The sequence below is a fragment of the Pongo pygmaeus genome, chromosome 5, assembly GCF_028885625.2.
Source record: "Pongo pygmaeus isolate AG05252 chromosome 5, NHGRI_mPonPyg2-v2.0_pri, whole genome shotgun sequence".
NCBI lineage: Eukaryota > Metazoa > Chordata > Mammalia > Primates > Hominidae > Pongo > Pongo pygmaeus.
In genome coordinates, this window is record NC_072378.2 from 89,382,901 (window position 1) to 89,403,391 (window position 20,491).

The 20,491-nt window shown below is 40.8% G+C and overlaps 1 protein-coding gene across 12 annotated transcripts in view; it reads left to right on the plus strand.

The window, feature by feature from the left end:
* Window positions 1–19,734, plus strand: part of CASP8AP2 (caspase 8 associated protein 2) — a 46,859-nt gene extending 27,125 nt beyond the window's left edge. For 10 of the 12 annotated variants that reach the window (XM_054491123.2, XM_063666428.1, XM_054491124.2 and 7 more), the window contains 6 exons: window positions 129–244; window positions 5,127–7,372; window positions 8,960–12,089; window positions 14,513–14,612; window positions 16,642–16,694; window positions 19,084–19,734. In XM_054491123.2, coding sequence (XP_054347098.2) covers window positions 129–244; window positions 5,127–7,372; window positions 8,960–12,089; window positions 14,513–14,612; window positions 16,642–16,694; window positions 19,084–19,087 — 5,649 coding nt within the window. In that variant the 3' untranslated portion in view covers window positions 19,088–19,734. Of the gene's footprint in view, window positions 1–128; window positions 245–5,126; window positions 7,373–8,959; window positions 12,090–14,512; window positions 15,815–16,641; window positions 16,695–19,083 lie in introns of those variants that run through there. The other 2 variants (XM_054491127.2, XM_063666427.1) reach the window with 2 other exon arrangements.
* Window positions 19,735–20,491: the final 757 nt, after the last annotated feature.

The following is a 20,491-nucleotide window of genomic DNA, read 5'->3' on the forward strand; positions in this document are numbered from 1 at the left end:
CCTCATAGGGCTTATAAATGTGTGATGCCTGCATGTAGTTAACATTCAATAATTATCAGCTAATATATGTAGTAGTATTAGTAACCCTATAGGTATGTACTTTATTAATATAGTTTGTGGTGTTTTAGAATTTCAGCTTAATAAACGAAAACCAGTCTCTTAAGAAGAATATTTCAGCACTTATCAAAACTGCCAGAGTGGAAATAAACCGCAAGGATGAAGAAATAAGTAATCTTCACCAAAGGTATTACTGAGCGATGTAGCTGTTATAAATTTCGTGGGTATTGATATGTGGAATATTTTTAACTTTGAGAGGAAAGATGAAAATAATGTATTTTATTTATTTTTATTTTTTTTTAGAGACAGGGTCTCATTTTGTCACCCAGGCTGGAATGCAGTGGTGTAATTATAACTCAATGCAGCCTCCACCTCCTGGGCTCAAGGGATCCTCTTTCCTCAGCCTTCCAAGTAGCTGAGACAACAGGTGCACAACACCATGTCTGCCTAATTTTTTTATTTTTTATTTTTGGTGGAGACAGGGTCTCACTATGTAGCCCACACTGGTCTTGAACTCCAGGCCTCAAGTGATCCTCCTGCCTCTGCCTCCTGAAGTGTTGGGATTATAGGGGTGAGCCACCATGCTTGGCCCATATGTGATTATTAATAGAACATTGTGGCCAGGCGCAGTGGCTCGTACCTGTAATCCCAGCACTTTGGGAGGCTGAAGGGGACAGACCACTTGAGCTCAAGAGTTTGAAACCAGCCTGGCCAACAGGGTGAAACCCTGTCTCTACTAAAAATACAAAAATTTGGCTGAGCGTGGTGGCTCATGCTTGTAATCCTAGCACTTTGGGAGGCCGAGGCGGGCAGATCACCTGAGGTCAGGAGTTCGAGACCAGCCTGACCAACATGGTGAAACCCCATCTCTACTAAAAAAAAAAAAAAAAAAATACAAAATTAGCTGGACATGGTGGCACATACCCAGAATCACAGCCACTCGGGAGACTGAGGCAGGAGAATCTCTTGAACCCAGGAGGCAGAAGTTGCTGAGATTGTGCCATTGCACTCCAGCCTGGGCAACAAGAGTGAAACTCCATCTCAAAAAAAAAAAATATTAGCCAGGCGTGGTGGTGGGTGCCTATAATTCCACCTACTTGGGAGGCTGAGGCAGGAGAATCGCTCGAACCTGGGACGCAGAGGTTTCAGTGAGCTGAGATCATACCACTGCATTCCATCCTTGGTGACAGCGAGACTCCATCTCAAAAAAAAAAAAGGAAGCAAATAAAAATAGAACATTGCCACATATTTCTCAGAATATATTTAGTTTCCTAAAACACTGAGTTCTTGCTCTAATACTGTTTGCCCTGATGAGATGATGGTATATATGTCATGGGTTCTTCTAGGTCCCCACTAAATTACTAAAATATCAAGAGGGCATCTGTGCTCATATACCCTATTAATAAACAGCCCTTATACTATCTCTTAATTGTATATTCTTTTCTTTCTCAAGGGGATTTTCTCCATTAATTTCTCTCTTTTATTGGTTGGAGGCAATATTTTGCTCCAGAGAAGTTCCTATCTTCATAGCCTAACCTCTGAAAAAGTTGTCTAAACTTGTAAACTTGTTTTCATTTTCTTTCTTTCTACTAACTCACTTTTTTTTTTTTTTTAAGATGGAGTCTCACTCTGTCGCCAGGCTGGAATGCAGTGGTACGATCTTGGCTCACTGCAACCTCCCCCTCCTGGGTTCAAGCAATTCTCCTGCCTCAGCCTCCTGAGTAGCTGGGACTACAGACACGCACCACCATGCCCAGCTAATTTTTGTATTTTTAGTAGAGATGGGGTTTCACCATGTTGGCCAGGATGGTCTTGATCTCTTGACCTCATGATCCGCCTGCCTCAGCCTCCCAAAGTGCTGGGATTACAGGCGTGAGCCACTGTGCCTGACCTTTTTTTTTTTTTGACAGAGCCTCACTCTGTCGCCCAGACTGGAGTGCAAATGGTGCAATCTCGCCTCACCGCAACCTTCGCCTCCCAGGTTCAAGCAATTCTGCCTCCCGAGTAGCTGGGATTACAGGCACTCACCACCACCACCGGCTAATTAAAAAAAAATTTTTTTATTTTTTGAGGTGGAGTCTCACTCTGTTGCACAGGCTGGAGTGCAGTGGCGTGATCTCAGCTCACTCCAACCTATGCCTCCTAGGTTCAAGCATTCTCCTGCCTCAGCCTCCTGAGTAGCTGGTATTACAGGCACCTGCCACCACGCTGGCTAATTTTTGTATTTTTAGTAGAGGCAGGGTTTCACCATGTTGGTCAGGCTGGTCTCGAACTCCTGACCTCAGGTGACCCACCTGCCTCGGCCTCCCAATGTGCTGGGATCACAGGCATGAGCCACCGCACCCAGCCTACACCCAGCTAATATTTTTGTATTTTTAGTAGACACGGGGTTTCACCATGTTGGTCAGGCTGGTCTTGAACTCCTGACCTCAGGTGATCCACCCACCTTGGCCTCCCAAAGTGTTGGGATTTCAGGCGTGAGCCACTGTGCCCAGACTTTTTTTTTTTTTTTTTGGCAGAGTCTTGCTCTGTTGCCCAGGCTGGAGTGCAGTGGTGTGATCTCAGCTCATTGCAACCTTTGCCTGCTGGGTTCAAGCGATCCTCCCACCTCAGCCTCCCAAGTAGCTGGGATTACAGGCATGCACCACCTGTAAAAAAATTATTAAAAAAAAAAAAAGATTTTTTTGTATTTTTAGTAGACGGGGTTTCACCATTTTGGCCAGGCTGGTCTCAAACTCCTGACCTCAAGTGATCTGCCCGCCTGGCCCTCCAAAGTGCTGGGATTACAGGCATGAGCCACTGCACCCAGCTTCAAGGGTATTCCTTTTATGGTTAGTGCTTTTCGTGTTTACATTTCCCCAGTGATCTCAAAGGTATCTGCCAACAGTTGGTCGGTTGAGTCAGTATCTATATTAGTTTCCTAGGCTTAGTGTAACAAAACTACCAGAAATGGGTGGCCTAAACAACCAAAATTTGTCTCACAGTCCTGGAGGCTAGAAGTCCAAAATGAAAGCGTCAGCAAAGTTAGTTTCTTTTGAGGGCTCTGAAGGAAGGATCTGATTCAGGCCTCTGTACTTGTAGATGGTTGTCTACTTCCTATGTCTCTTTATATCCTCTTTCTAAATGTATCTCTGTGTCCAAATTTCCCCCTTTTTATAAGAACACCAGTAATATTGTATTAGGGCCCACCTTGAGGACATCACTTTAACTTGATTATTTCTGTAAAGACCCTTTAAATAAGGTCATATTCTGAAGAACAATGGGTTAGAACTTCAAATTATGAATTTGGTCAGGAGAGGGGACACAATCCATAACAGGGTTCATATGAGGTTTACATATTGTTTTAGGTTGTGTGTTTTTCTAATCCTCTCCTATAACAATCTCCCTATATTTCTGAGTTTTTTAAGTTTTGGGTTTTTCTACACATTTACTACTGATTAGAAATAGATATATGAAATTTCAGAGAAATTATGGAACTTCTGGAAGATGAAGTTATTACCAGAAGCCAAAATAGGCCAGGCACAGTGGCTTACGCCTGTAACCCCAGTACTTTGGGAGGCGAAGGCAGGAGAATTGCTTGAGTCCAGGAGTTTGAGACCAGCCTGCGCAGCATAGTGAGATCCCATCTCTACAAAAAATTAAAAATTGGCTGGGCGTGGTGGCTTGTACCTGTAGTCCCAGCTACTTGGAAGGTTGAAGTGAGAGGATTGCTTGAGCCTAGGATATCAAGGCTGCAGTGAGCCATGGTCATGCTGCTGCACTCAGCCTGGTTGAAAGAGGAAGACCCTGTCTCAAAAAAAAAAAAAAAAAGCTAAATTGAGCTATCTACATTTTATTGCTAGGAAACCTACCAGTTTTTTTAAACACTAATATAAAACCTTAAGACTTAGATTTTTGTTTGTTTTAAACAGTAAATATATACCATTCTCCTAGGAAAGAATTACAACTCTATTCCTTTTTACTTTTGCGTAGTATATAACATCTTAAGATGGCCTTTGGTGCTTTGGCTTGCTATGGGATTGTATGTGAAACAGAAAACTAGGATAGAGAATTATTTAGAGTTTTACTTTGATCATGTCTGTTGTTTAGCAAGATTTTACTTTTCCTTGTGTTTCAGTTGAGCTAGAAGGAATAAGGCAAGAAAATAATGTCACTTGTTCTAAAAGAAGTGAACTTGTGGTTAGCTGGGGAGTTATGCACTGTGGTGAAGTAAGTCTAAGAGCCATTGGCAAGTATTGGGATAGATCCTCAGGTCCTCAAAACTTATTTGAGCAAAGCACATGAAAAAGAATTTCATGTTTTAAAAACAGGCTAATTTAGTTGGAAGCTGGTAATTTCTTTTTCTTCTTTTTTTTAGGGACAGGGTCTCACTTCGTTCTGTCACCCAGGCTGGAGTGCAATAGCGCAATCATGGCTCACTGCAGCCTCAACCTCCTGGTCTTAAGTGATCCTCCCACCTCAGCCTTCCGAGTAGCTAGGACCACAGGCATGTACCACTATGCCTGGCTAATTAAAACAAAAAATTTTTTTGGAGACAGGATGTCACCATGTTGCCCAGGCTGATCTTGAACTCCTGGGCTCAAACAAATGATCCTCCCGCCTTGTCCTCCTAAAGTGCTGGTATTACAGGCATGAGCCACAACATCTGGCCAAAGCTGGTAATTTCTTTCTCAACCAGGAGGTTGAGGCTGAGACAGAGTCTTGCTCTGTCACCCAGGCTGGAGTACAGTGGCACAGTCTCGGCTCACTGCAACCTCCACCTCCCAGGTTCAAGCAATTCTCCTGCCTCAGCTCCCAAGTAGCTGGGATTACAGGTGCCTGCCACCACGCTTGGCTAATTTTTTTGTATTTTTGATAGAGACGGGGTTTCACCATGTTGGCCAGGCTGCTCTCAAACTCCTGACCTCAAGTGATCCACCTGCCTCGGCCTCCCAAAGTGCTGGGATTACAGGCATGAGCTACCATGCCCGGCCAAAGCTGGTAATTTCTTAATCATGAATTACTCATGTGAATAAAGTTTGGAATATTGCTAAATATAATATAACTTTTTTTTTTTTATTTCACAATAGATTGTCTGAGTTTCCGCATTTTCGAAATAATCATAAAACTGCAAGGACATTTGATACAGTTAAAACAAAAGATCTTAAATCTAGATCTCCACATTTGGATGATTGTTCAAAGACTGATCACAGAGCTAAAAGTGATGTTTCTAAAGATGTACATCATAGCGCTTCACCGCCAAATCTGGAAAAGGAAGGAAAACCACATTCTGATAAAAGGAGTACTTCACATTTACCTACATCTGTCGAGAAACACTGCACTAATGGTGTTTGGTCGCGTTCTCATTATCATGTTGGTGAGGGTAGCTCAAATGAGGATAGTAGAAGAGGAAGAAAAGATATTAGACATAGCCAGTTTAACAGAGGAACTGAAAGAGTACGAAAAGACTTAAGTACTGGCTGTGGTGATGGTGAACCAAGGATACTGGAGGCTAGTCAAAGGCTACAAGGACATCCTGAGAAATATGGTAAAGGTGAACCAAAGACTGAAAGCAAAAGTTCAAAGTTTAAAAGTAACTCAGATTCTGACTATAAAGGTGAACGCATTAACTCTTCTTGGGAGAAGGAGACCCCTGGAGAAAGGTCACACAGTCGAGTAGACTCTCAAAGTGACAAAAAACTAGAAAGACAAAGTGAAAGATCACAAAATATAAATAGGAAAGAAGTTAAATCACAAGACAAAGAAGAAAGAAAAGTTGATCAAAAACCTAAATCAGTAGTAAAGGACCAAGATCACTGGAGAAGATCTGAACGAGCATCACTTCCTCATTCCAAGAATGAAATAACATTTTCTCATAATTCAAGTAAATACCATCTAGAAGAGAGAAGAGGATGGGAAGATTGTAAAAGAGACAGGAGTGTAAACAGTCATAGTTTTCAAGATGGAAGATGTCCATCTTCTCTTTCAAACAGTAGAACTCACAAAAACATTGACTCTAAGGAAGTTGATGCTATGCACCAGTGGGAAAATACACCTTTAAAAGCAGAAAGACATAGAACTGAAGATAAGAGGAAAAGAGAACAAGAAAGCAAAGAAGAAAATAGGCATATTAGAAATGAAAAAAGAGTACCTACAGAACATTTGCAGAAGGCTAATAAGGAAACTAAGAAAACCACTACTGAGTTAAAGAAACAGAATGAGCCAAAGACTGATAAGGGAGAAGTCCTTGATAATGGTGTTTCTGAAGGAGCAGATGATAAAGAGCTTGCAATGAAAGCTGAGAGTGGTCCAAATGAAACAAAAAACAAAGACCTAAAATTGAGTTTTATGAAAAAATTGAACTTAACTCTTTCTCCTGCTAAAAAGCAACCTGTTTCTCAGGATAATCAGCATAAAATAACTGATGTTCCCAAGTCCAGTGGTATATGTGATTCAGAGTCTTCAATGCAAGCTAAAACAGTGGCATATGTTCCCTTCATCAGTGAACATATCTTGGGGGAAGCCTCTGTCAGTGAACATACCATGGGGGAAACCAAGTCAACGTTATTGGAACCAAAGGTTGCTCTTCTAGCAGTGACTGAACCCAGGATCGGTATCTCAGAAACCAACATAGAAGACGAAAATAGTTTGTTAGTTAGATCTGTTGACAATACTATGCATTGTGAAGTGCCCATTTGTGGTACAGAGACTTCCTTCCCATCTCCTGTGGAAATACAACAGACAGAATCCTTGTTTCCATCAACAGGAATGAAACAAACCATTAATAATGGGAGGGCAGCAGCTCCTGTGGTAATGGATGTATTACAAACAGATGTGTCTGAAAACTTTGGCTTGGAATTGGATACCAAAAGAAATGATAATTCAGATTCTTGTGGTATTTCTGAAGGTATGGAAATTAAGGTGGCACTTTCAACAACAGTAAGTGAAACCACTGAAAGCATTTTGCAGCCTTCAATTGAGGAAGCTGATATTTTGCCAATAATGCTTTCAGAAGACAATAACCCAAAATTTGAGCCTTCTGTTATAGTTACACCACTGGTTGAGAGTAAGTCGTGTCATTTGGAGCCTTGCTTACCTAAAGAGACTCTAGATTCTTCACTTCAGCAGACTGAGTTAATGGACCACAGAATGGCAACTGGTGAAACAAACTCAGTATATCATGATGATGATAATTCGGTTTTGAGCATTGACCTTAGTCACCTGAGACCTATTCCAGAAGCCATCAGTCCTCTGAATAGTCCAGTGAGACCTGTAGCAAAAGTTCTTAGAAATGAAAGCCCACCTCAAGTTCCAGTGTATAATAACAGCCATAAAGGTAATAGTTCATATTATCTTCTATAATTTTGCATTTTATGAGAATGTAAAATACATAAGATAAATTGGTGCTTTTTCTTTTTTAATAACATAAAAAGTAGCATATTACTCAGCCCCTGTTATCTAGAAGTGCACATGGAGGGTTTTTTTGTTTTTTGTTTTTTTTTAGTTGAAGTCTCACTGTGTCCCCCAGGCTGGAGTGCAGTGTGCACGATCTTGGCTCACTGCAACCTCTGCCTCCTGAGTTCAAGCAATTCTCCTGCCTCAGCCTCCCAAGTAGCTGGGACTACAGGTGCGTGCCACCACTCCCAGCTAATTTTTGTATTTTTTTTTAGTAGAGACAGGATTTCACCATATTGGCCAGGCTGGTCTTGAACTCCTGACCTTGTTATCCGCCCATCTCTGCCTCCCAAAGTGTTGGGACTATAGGCGTGAGCCACCGCACCCAGCCAGAGTTGTTTTTTGTTTCTTTTTTTTTTTTTTTGAGAGAGAGTCTCACTCTGTCGCCAGGCTGGAGTGCAGTGGTGTGATCTCGGCTCACTGCAACCTCCGCCTCCCAGGCCCAAGTGATTCTCCTGCCTCAGCCTCCCAAGTAGCTGGGATTACAGGCACCCGCCACCATGCCCGGCTAATTTTTGTGTTAGTAGAGATGGGGTTTCACCATGTTGGTCAGGTTGGTCTGGATCTCTTGACCTCATGATCAGCCCTCCTCAGTCTCCCAAAGTGCTGGGATTACAGGCGTGAGTCACCGCGCCCGGCCCCGAGCACTTTTTAAGATCAATAAAAACCAATGATACAGGCTGGGCATGGTGGCTCACACCTGTAATCCTAGCACTTTGGGAGGCTGAGGCAGGTGGATCATGAGGTCAGGAGTTTGAGACCAGCCTGGCCAACGTGGTGAAACCCTGTCTCTACTAAAAATACAAAAATTAGCTGGGCGTGGGGGCAGTCGCCTGTAGTCCCAGCTACTCAGGAGGCTGAGGCAGGAGAATTGGCTTGAACCCAGGAGGTAGAGGTTGCAGTGAGCCAAGACTGCACCACTGCACTCCATCCTGGGCGACACAGCAAGACTTCGTTCTCAAAAAAAAAAATCAGTGATACAAATATTAGACGTTAACATTCTGCTTCAAAAAGAACTAGTAAAACAGTGACTTGCCGGCCGGGCGCGGTGGCTCACGCCTGTAATCCCAGCACTTTGGGAGGCCCAGGCGGGCGGATCACGAGGTCAGGAGATCAAGACCATCCTGGCTAACATGGTGAAACTCCGTCTCTACTAAAAATACAAAAAAAATTAGCCAGACATGGTGGCAGGCACCTGTAGTCCCAGCTACTCGCGAGGCTGAGACAGGAGAATGGCGTGAACCTGCGAGGCGAGTTTGCAGTGAGCTGAGATTGCGCCACTGAACTCCAGCCTGGGCGACAGAGTGAGACTCCGTCTCAAAAAACAACAAAAAAAAACAAACAGTGAATTGCCTCAGTATTTAATTTTTTGTTATATGTAATATTTAATATGGACATGTCAAATGACCAAACTTTAATATACTTTTATCTTCTATAAATGTGTTTAATATATTTTTCTCTTCTACAGATGTGTTTTTACCAAATTCAGCTCATTCTACCTCTAAGAGTCAGTCTGATCTCAATAAGGAAAATCAAAAGCCAATTTACAAATCTGACAAATGTACAGAAGCAGACACATGTAAGAATTCACCATTAGATGAATTAGAAGAAGGAGAAATTAGAAGTGATAGTGAAACATCTAAACCACAAGAAAGTTTTGAAAAAAATTCCAAGCCTAGAGCGTCAGCTGATGTGCGGAAGTCAAAGACTATCCCACGACGTGGGAAAAGTACTGTGTGTTTAGATAAAGACAGTAGGAAAACACATGTAAGAATCCATCAGACCAATAACAAATGGAATAAAAGACCTGATAAATCTAGCAGATCTTCAAAAACAGAGAAGAAAGATAAAGTGATGAGCACTTCCAGCTTGGAAAAAATAGTTCCAATTATTGCTGTACCCTCTTCTGAACAAGAGATCATGCACATGTTACGAATGATAAGAAAACATGTAAGAAAAAATTATATGAAATTCAAGGCAAAATTTTCGTTAATACAATTTCACAGAATTATTGAGTCAGCAATTTTGAGTTTTACATCTCTAATTAAACATCTCAACTTACACAAAATCTCTAAGTCGGTAACTACCTTACAGAAGAATCTCTGTGATGTTATAGAGTCTAAACTTAAGCAAGTTAAAAAGAATGGCATAGTTGATCGTTTATTTGAACAGCAGCTACCAGATATGAAAAAGAAATTGTGGAAGTTTGTAGATGACCAACTTGATTATTTGTTTGCAAAGCTTAAGAAAATCTTAGTATGTGATTCCAAAAGCTTTGGAAGAGATAGTGATGAAGGCAAACTTGAAAAAACAAGTAAACAGAATGCGCAGTATTCAAATAGTCAGAAAAGGAGTGTGGACAACTCCAACAGAGAATTGCTGAAAGAAAAATTATCAAAATCAGAAGACCCTGTTCATTATAAGTCTTTAGTGGGATGTAAAAAATCTGAGGAAAATTATCAAGACCAAAATAACTCCAGTATTAACACTGTAAAGCATGACATTAAAAAAAATTTTAACACCTGCTTTGATAATATAAAGAACTCTCAATCCGAAGAGCGCTCCTTGGAACTACACTGTCCAAGCACCCCAAAGTCAGAAAAAAACGAAGGAAGCAGCATAGAGGATGCACAGACATCCCAGCATGCAACTTTGAAGCCAGAACGAAGTTTCGAGATTCTTACCGAACAGCAAGCATCGAGCCTTACTTTTAATTTAGTGAGTGATGCACAAATGGGTGAAATATTTAAAAGTTTGTTGCAAGGTTCTGATCTTTTAGACAGCAGTGTTAACTGTACTGAAAAAAGTGAGTGGGAGTTAAAGACTCCAGAGAAGCAGCTGCTAGAGACTCTTAAGTGCGAGTCTATACCAGCTTGTACAACAGAAGAGCTAGTTTCAGGGGTGGCTTCTCCATGTCCTAAAATGATTAGTGATGATAATTGGTCATTATTATCATCTGAAAAAGGTCCATCTCTGTCTTCAGGGCTTTCATTGCCGGTTCATCCTGATGTGTTGGATGAAAGTTGTATGTTTGAAGTGTCTACTAACCTACCTTTAAGTAAAGATAATGTGTGTAGTGTAGAAAAGAGCAAGCCCTGCGTTTCTTCCATACTTCTTGAAGATCTAGCAGTCTCTTTAACAGTACCGTCGCCTCTGAAGTCAGATGGTCATCTCAGTTTTTTAAAGCCTGATGTGTCATCCAGTTCAACTCCTGAAGAAGTCATTAGTGCTCATTTTAGTGAAGATGCCTTACTTGAGGAAGAGGATGCATCTGAGCAAGATATTCATTTAGCTCTGGAGTCTGATAATTCAAGCAGTAAATCAAGTTGTTCTTCTTCCTGGACAAGCCGATCTGTTGCTCCAGGCTTTCAGTACCACCCTAATCTACCTATGCATGCCGTCATAATGGAAAAGTCCAATGATCATTTCATTGTGAAAATACGACGTGCAACACCATCTACCTCTTCTGGTCTTAAACAGAGTATGATGCCTGATGAATCATTGACATCTTTGCCCAGACATGGAAAGGAAGCTGATGAAGAAGCAGAGAAAGAATATATTTCATGTCAGAACACAGTTTTTAAATCTGTGGAGGAATTGGAAAATTCCAACAAAAATGTTGATAGCAGCAAGTCAACTCATGAAGAACAGAGCTCTATGATACAAACACAGGTTCCTGATATATATGAATTTCTTAAAGATGCTTCAGATAAGATCGGTCATAGTGATGAAGTGGCTGATGAATGTTTCAAATTGCATCAAGTATGGGAAACAAAAGTGCCTGAAAGCATTGAAGAATTGCCTTCAATGGAAGAAATCTCACACTCTGTTGGGGAACATCTTCCAAACACATACATAGATCTAACAAAAGATCCAGTCACTGAAACCAAAAACTTGGGGGAATTCATAGAAGTAACAGTTTTAAATATTGATCAGTTGGGGTGTTCTGGAGGCAATTTAAATCAGAATGCTCAAATATTAGACAGTTCTTTGCAGGCTGATACTGTAGGTGCTTTTATTGATTTGACACAAGATGCTTCAAGTGAGACTAAAAGTGAAGGTAATCATCCTGAATTAGCTGTGGAAGACTTGGGATGTGGGGTGATACAGGTAGATGAAGATAATTGTAAGGAAGAAAAGGCACAAGTGGCAAACAGGCCTTTAAAATGCATCGTTGAGGAAACCTATATCGACTTGACCACAGAATCTCCCAGTTCATGTGAAGTAAAAAAAGATGAATTAAAATCAGAGCCAGGATCAAATTGTGATAACTCGGAGTTGTCTGGGACTTTGCATAATGCTCACAAAAAGAGAAGAAACTTTTCTGATCTAAATCATCCTCATAAAAAACAAAGAAAGGAAACAGACTTAACTAATAAGGAAAAGACAAAGAAACCTACCCAAGATTCTTGTGAGAATACTGAAGCTCACCGAAAGAAAGCCAATAAGAAGAAGGCCCCTCCTGTGACTAAAGATCCCTCATCATTAAAGGCAACCCCAGGGATTAAGGATTCATCAGCAGCACTTGCCACTTCTACAAGCCTTTCTGCAAAAAATGTTATTAAAAAGAAGGGAGAAATTATCATTTTATGGACAAGGTAAGAATCTTGTGAGACATTTAAATCACCAGGAAATTTCGAGCTCAGAAATCTGTCTGGCTGGGCGCAGTGGCTCATGCCTGTAATCCCAGTACTTTGGGACTCTGAGGCAGGTGGATCACTTGAGCCCAGGAGTTTGGGACCAGCTTGAGCAACATGGCGAAATTCTGTCTCTACAAAAAAATACAAAAATTAGGGCCGGGCGCAGTGGCTCACGCCTGTAATCCCAGCACTTTGGGAGGCCGAGGCGGGCGGATCACGAGGTCAGGAGATCGAGACCATCCTGGCTAACACGGTGAAACCCAGTCTCTACCAAAAATACAAAAACTTAGCCAGGCGTGGTGGCACGCGTCTGTAGTCCCAGCTAGTCGGGAGGCTGAGGCAGGAGAATGGCATGAACCTGGGGGACAGAGCTTGCAGTGAGCCGAGATCACGCCACTGCATTCTAGCCTGGGCAACAGAGCGGGACTCTGTCTCAAAAAAAAAAAAAAAATTAGCCAGGTGTGGTGGTGCAGGCCTGTGGTCCCAGCTACTTGGGAGGCTGAGGCAGGAGGATCACTTGAGCCTGGGAGGCAAAGGTTATACTCCAGCCTGGGTGACAGAGCAAAACTCTGTCTCAAAAAAAAAAAAAAAAACAAAACAGAAAACCTAAAGATACCTAGCCAGGCATGGTGGCAGGCACCTGTAGTCCCAGCTACTCGGAAGGCTGAGGCAGGAGAATGGCCGTGAACCTGGGAGGTGGAGCTTGCAGTGAGCTGAGATCACGCCACTGCCCTCCAGCCTGGGTGACAGTGCAAGACTCCCTCTCGGAAAAAAAAAAAAAGAAAACCTAAAGATATCTAATCTGTCATGTCTTCATAGCTTTATCATCCTAAAATAAGGAAAATGATGACTTCAAAAGTGGCCAAATTTAGTTGAAGATACATTCTAAAGTACAGTCCTGCTGTACTGTTGTACTATCTAGAACGGTGGCTCTTAACCAGAGGTGTGCAGTAGTACCATGGATATAACTTTTCACTTTGAAAAGCTCTATTGTGAAGTTAAAAAAAGTGAAGTGAAAAAAAGTTAAAAAGTGAAGGGAAAAAGTGTGTTTTAACTTCACTTTTTAAATTAAAAACTTACTTCATTTGGAAGGAACTGGTGTAAGCACATCTTAGAAGGAATGATAAGTGATGAAACAGCAGAAAATGGGAGCGTTGGTATAGGTTGGTGCAAAACCACAATTACTTTTGCAGCAACCTAATAATTTGATTTTTCCTCCAGATTAGAAGTTTGCAGTTTTGCACTGCAGAAGGCCGCAGGGACCTCTGCCTAGGAAAACCAGAGACCTTTGTTCATGTGTTTATCTCCTGACCTTCTCTCCACTATTATCCTATGACCCTCCCATATCCCCCTCTCCGAGAAACACCCAAGAACGATCAATAAATACTTCATAAATTTAAAAAAAAAAAAAAAAAAAGAAGTTTGCAGTTTTGTAAACTGGTTGTACTTTTGAGGGTTTTTGTTTGTTTGTTTGTTTGAGACAGAGTTTCACTCTTGTTGCCCAGACTCGAGTGCAATGGTACCATCTTGGCTCACTGCAACCTCTGCCTCCTGGATTCAAGTGATTCTCCTGCCTCAGCCTTCTGAGTAGCTGAATTACAAGGGCACGCCCAGCTAATTTTGTATTTTTAGTAGAGACGGGGTTTCTCCATGTTGGTCAGGCTGGTCTCGAACTCCTGACCTCAGGTGATCTGCCCACCTCAGCCTCCTGAAGTGCTGGATTATAGGCATGAGATGCTGTGCCCGTACACTTTTGAGTTTTATATGAACTGTTTAAGAAAATCAAGACCCCATTCAGATGTAAAAGTAACCACAGTTATGAATCACTGGACTAGAGGTAGATATACTTGACTAGAATGCTTAATGAGAGAAGCTGAGTTTTGTGAAAACTGGTGATCAGTTTTGTTAATTTCACAGTCCTCAAATCCCCATTTCAGGTAACTTTGCAGATGGCAGTATAAAATCTCAGCAATTGTATTAATACCCATTTGGTCAGAGTATGCAGAAAAAGCAGAGGTCTGGGAATTAGAAGATATGGATTCTATTTTAGTTCTGGTTCTTCTGCTTATTATGTCTGTGACCATCTTTGGGGCCTCAGTTTTTTAGTGTATACATTAAAGGTAGAATTAAAAAGAAATACTTTAATTTTGTCATTAAGAAAATAAATCAGTACATTTGTTATAGAATACATATGAACTCATAGAGCAAAATCATCTAAATCTTATTTCTCAGAGATACCCATTGTCCATATTTTGGTATATACACTTTTCCTTTTTCCTATGGGTTTAAATTTCCCTGGTTGGTGGACTTCGAGGCAGTGGGATTTTTATTACCTTTCTACTACAGTGTACTAAAACTAAATACGATTTTTTCCTCCTCAGAAATGATGACCGGGAAATTTTATTGGAGTGTCAGAAAAGAGGGCCATCATTTAAAACATTTGCATATTTAGCCGCCAAGTTGGATAAAAATCCAAATCAGGTAACTACCCAATTTTTACATCTCTATTGGTTCACAGATGTTGCTACTTTAAATACTTAAGATTTAGGCTAGGTATGGTAGCTCACATCTATAATCCCAGCACAGCCAAGGTGAGAGGATCCCTTGAAGCCAGGAGTTTGAGACCATCCAGGCAACATGGTAAGACCTCTGCCTCTACAGAAAAATTTTTAAAAATTAATGGGTGCTGTCATGTGCACCTGTGGTCTCAGCTCGGAAGGCTGAGGAGGGAGGATCGCTTGAGCCCAGGAGTTCAAGGCCAGCCTGGCCAATATAGTGAGACCATGTCTCTACAAAAAACAAAAAAAATAGCAGGACATGGTGACATGCACCTGTAGTCCTAGCTACTCGGGAGGCTGAGGCAAATTGATCACTTGAGCCCAGGAGGTTGAGGCTACAGTGAGCTGTGTTCATGCCACTGCACACCATCTTGAGACATGCACACCAGCTTGAGACAGAGTGAGACCCTGTTTCACACAAAAGTAAATAAATAAATGTTTAGATTGAATTTTTTTTCTTTTTGAATTAAAGTTAGTTTCACTCAGTCTTTTCTTTTTTTTTTTTTTTTTGAGACAGAGTCTTGCTTTGTTGACCTTGCTGGAGTGCAATGGCATGATCTTGGCTCACTGCAACCGCCACCTCCTGGGTTCAAGTGATTCTTGTGCTTAAACCACCCGAGTATCTGGGATTACAGGTGTGTGCCACCACACCCAGCTAATTTTTTGTATTTTTAGTAGATTACTGGAGAGGCGGAGTTTTGCTATGTTGGCCAGGCTGGTCTTGAACTCTGGGTCTCATGTGATCTGCTTACCTCGGCCTCCCAAAGTGCTGGGATTACAGGTGTGAAAAAAATGTTTTAAGAGATGGAGTCTCATTATGGTGCCCAGGCTAGATTTGAACTCCTGAACTGGCTTAGATTTACTTTTTGAGTGTTAGAATATGTAGATATTTATTAGCCAGCCTCTTTAAAAGTATGGCTCAGTGTAGGACTGTTAAAAACTTGGTAACTGTGGAAGGAGTATGACTGAGACAATCCTGATTGTTTTGTAAACTGATGTTTGCTTGTTTAAGAAATATTAATGTTTGTAATCCCAGCACTTTGGAAGGCCGACTGGGAGGATTCCTTGGGCCCAGGTTACAGTAAGCTATGCTCTTGACACTGCACACTCCAGCCTAGGTGACAGCAAGACTCTGTCTCTTAAAAAAAAAAAAAAAAAGCCGGGTGCGGTGGCTCACGCCTGTAATCCCAACACTTTGGGAGGCTGAGGCAGGCGGATCACCTGAGGTCGGGAGTTCGAGACCAGCCTGACCAACATGGAGAAACCCCGTTCTCTACTAAAAATACAAAAAAATTAGCCAGGCGTGGTGGCGTATGCCTATAATCCCAGCTACTCAGGAAGCTGAGGCAGGAGAATCGCTTGAACCCGGGAGGCAGAGGTTGCAGTGAGCCGAGATTGTGCCATTGTACTACAGCCTGGGCAACAAGAGCGAAACTCCATCTCAAAAAAAAAAAAAGTTCAATATTGAAAAGTTAACTAGTAATCACCTTTAGTATGAAGATATTTTTCTTTTTTTTTTTTTTTAAAGACAGAGTTTTACTCTTGTTGCCCAGGCTGGAGTGCAATGGCGCGATCTCGGCTCACTGCAACCTCCGCCTCCTGGGTTCAAGTGATTCTCCTGCCTCAGCCTCCTGAGTAGCTGGGATTACAGGCATGCACCACCACGCCTGGCTAATTTTGTATTTTTAGTAGAGACGGGGTTTCTCCGTGTTGGTCAGGCTGGTCTTGAACTCCCGACCTCAGGTAATCTGCCTGCCTCGCCTCCCAAAGTGCTGGGATTACAGGCATGAGCCACCACACCTGGCCATGAAGATATTTTTCTAAACATTACTTCATCTCTTTATTATTGAAGGTGACTTTCTCTGTCTTTAGCTGTCTTATGAAAGTATTCTTCAAAGATGAAAAAAGATTACTGAGGTATTTATAATTAACACTCATTTTTAAATTTTCAGGTCTCAGAAAGATTCCAGCAGCTAATGAAGCTCTTTGAAAAGTCAAAATGCAGGTAGTTAATGGTTACACTACAGGAGACTAGTAAAATAAATGTTTGACACTGTAGTTGTGCAGTTAATGGCCTGTTAGTCATTGAAGATGTGAATAGTGGGTGAGAGACATCCAGTTGAGTTCCTGCTTCAGTCACAGGTTGGAGGATGATTGCTCGAGCAGGCATCTAAGGTGACCTCATCCACAGGGACGTGCTCAGAGTGAAGCCTGCTGCAGTTCAGATCAGCATGGCATCTCTCCTCAACCTTCTGATTGCTGATGAGTCTAAGGTGGGGGGAAATCCATTTGATTAATAATAAAGTTTTTATAGATAAATCAAACATTCTTCAAAAGCAGTATGTGGTTCATAAGCAGTGAAGTCTGTGTAGTGATGGTAATTTAATATTTCTTACATTTTTAATTAGTGCTAATTAAAATACAAAACATTTGTAAAGTTTATTGTCATCCCAATTGATGACATGATTTACCATATTAAATTGTTAATAATGTTCACAGACATGTTTCCTCAGTTTTTGTTTTTGTACTTGTCATACAAGTCGTTCTTGTACACACAGGTTTATTAGGGCAATAATATTTAAATTATCAGCAGAAGGCTGGGTGTGGTGGTACCCACCTATAGTCCCAGCTACTCGAGAGGCTGAGGCAAGAGGATCGCTTGAGCCCAGAAATCTGAGGCTAGGGTACTAGGATTGCGCCTGTGAATAACCAATGCACTCCAGCCTGGGCAATATAGTGAGATCCAGTCTCTAAAACCTAAGTAAGTAAATAGATTACCAGCAGGTTTTTTCTGTAAGACCTCCGCCAATTGCTTAAATATTTTGGATTTTTATGTAAGCAAAAATTTAAAGATATTTAATGTATCACAATATTTTTAATTGATTTGCTGTCCTAATTATTTGAACGCAAAACATGCAGTTTTAAATGAAGTTTGAATTAAATCTGAATAGCAACTATATTTGGACATACAGAGCCAGGCACAGTGGCACGCCTGTAATCCCAGCACTTTGGGAGGCCGAGGTGGGCAGATCATTTGAGGCCAGGAATTCTATACCAGCCTGGCCAACATGGTGAAACCCCATCTCTACAAAAAATACAAAAATTAGCTAGGCATGGTGGCACGTGTCTGTAATCCCAGCTACTTGGGAGACTGAGGCATGAGAATCGCTTGAACCTGGGAGGTGGAGGTTGCGGTGAGCCAAGATTGTGCCACTACACTCCAGCCTGAAAGACAGAGTGAGACTCTGCCTCTCAGAAAGAAAAGAAAAAAAAAATTTGGACATAGAGCGCAGTGCTAGTGAAATCTTCAAAATATGTGTGGCAGTTTACCATGATGTTAAATTTCTTTTGTTTGTTTGTTTTGAGACGGAGTCTCACTCTGTCGCCCAGGCTGGAGTGCCGCCGCACAATCGCAGCTCACTGCAACCTCTGCCTCTTGGGTTCAAGTGATTATGACGTTAAATTTCTATTTATATAATTCAGAATGTTGCCGGGTGCAGTGGCTCATGCCTGTAATCTGAGCACTTTGGGAGGCTAAGGTGGGCGGATCACCTGAGTTCAGGAGTTCGAGACCAGCCCAGCCAACATGACGATACTTCATCTCTACCAAAATTACAAAAATTAGCTGGGCATGGTGGAACGTGCCTGTAATCCCAGCTACTTGGGAGCCTGAGGCAGGAGAATCACTTGAACAAAACACACAACAGAATGTAAGCTTGAATAATGGGGAATTTGGAGAAGAAGCTTATTCTAAAGAACTTTTTTTTAAAAAAGCTCTGGGCAAAAGGGCTTGATTATCTATTAGATTAACTGTGCTTTTTAAGATTTTTGCTGCCTTTAAGAAATTAAATCGTTTCTCTTTTTTTACCTTAATGTTATATTAAAGTATGATTTCCATTCTCTTGTGAAGAGAATATAAATTCTTTTAAACAGAGATGGGGTTTCGCCGCGTTGCCCAGGCTAGTCTTGAACTCCTGGACTCAAGCAATCCATCTGCCTTGGCCTCCCAAAGTGCTCGGATTACAGGCGTAAGCTACTGCATCTGGGCAAAAATCTAAAACCATTTAATGAATTTGATATTTGAGATTTCTTTGCTTGCAGGATAGCACATATTGTGGGTTATTTCATTTGTAGCTTGCCTCTTAACTGATTTTTTTTCCCCACAAGTACTGTAGTCCTATTAAATTTTTGTCAATATCAAAGTATAATGATAGTTACCAAACTGATTGCAAAAGCTAGTTTTTTTTTTTTAATTTTGAGACCAATTGGAAGATGAGAAAGCTAGTTTATTAAACACCAATATTGTCTAAATGGAGCTCATTTAAGATAACACATTATGAGATAGTCCTATCAGAAAAATAGAATAATAACTTTAGCATTTTCTTACATTACAGATAAGTTGCTGAATTCCTGGGACTCTTAATTGATATTGCATACTACACAGGAGCTTCAAATTCCTCATGTTTTAAATGAGCACTAGAGGGAGGTTTATCACCTTTTTGGTTACCAGATGATAATCTACATTTGTTATTACTCAGTGACTCTCTAATTTCACATCAGCATGTTCAGCTTGTTCTAGTCATCATTCTGATTTGCTTATCTGTTTTTGGTCAAAATATTTATTTTTAAACATGTTAGAACTTACCAAAATGAAAGCAACAGTGATGTATTGAAATCTTAGTTTTGATATTTTAAAGAAATGACTTTCTAGATAAAAAAATAGTTTTGTAGCATTTTAAACTTAGTGACTATTTAGTTCAAGTGTTCATCCATTTTTTATTTGCTTTTATAATTGCCTCTCCTTGTTTTGGTATATTGTAAAATAATTTAAATAATGTATTTATAAATATGTATAATTATGATGTAAAATACTGTGTGTATATGTATGTATGTGTGTTTCTGTGTATGCACACACATAAATGGCTTTGCCTAGCCAAGGATTTTTTTATCTGTATAAAACTTTTTGTATAAAGTTTGCTTTCAATAATAACAGTTATTATTTCAATAATAACATGTATAATAAAACCATGTAAAGTTTTGTTGTATTTTGATTCGAATGTTTCTTTTACTTTTATTGTGTTTAGGTAATAATTTAAAAAATCAAAAGAGGTAAAAGTCCCAGGGGACCTAGGGTGCAATTTTGAAGTGGTTCCTGGTGGGGGTGTGGCTACCTGAATGGCTCTGAGTAGATTGAGAAAACTGATTGCTGTTGCCTGCCTTCTCACAGCAAGTACCAGAACGGTGAATCATATCTCTGCTGCAGGTGTCCTCACAGATAAAATTAGAGTAGCACAAGAGCTTTTTGGGTGAAGCTTTGGAGAAAACAGGTGTAAGGATTGATTAGCTTGGGCATTACTTCTTCACCCTTCTGCCTTCAGACTCACAGAACTTCTCAGTTAATAATCTAGGCCCTAGACTCTAGGGAGTGCCTCTTCTCATTGCCATTTTTCTCAGGGTGTCCAAAGGAAGAAGCCTTGTCCTAAAGGATTACACACTGAAATAAATAGCAGTGGTTTTGTAGTGCTAGGCCTCTCCAACATGGGGCTTGTCCCCTTCCCTCTCTTTGAACCCTTAATACCAACTAGAGGGTTGGCCATCAGTCCTTCTCCAGTGCATACTCTCAGAAGATTTCATACCACCAGGTAAGTGAGTTCACAAACAATATGATAACCGAAAGATACTACTGGTTCAAAAGAAAACTGGATTACATAAGACTTTCAGAATCTAAAATGAAACTAATAAACATTAAAAGATGTTAGCAACGTGATACAAGAAATAATGAAACATTTAAAATAAATAACA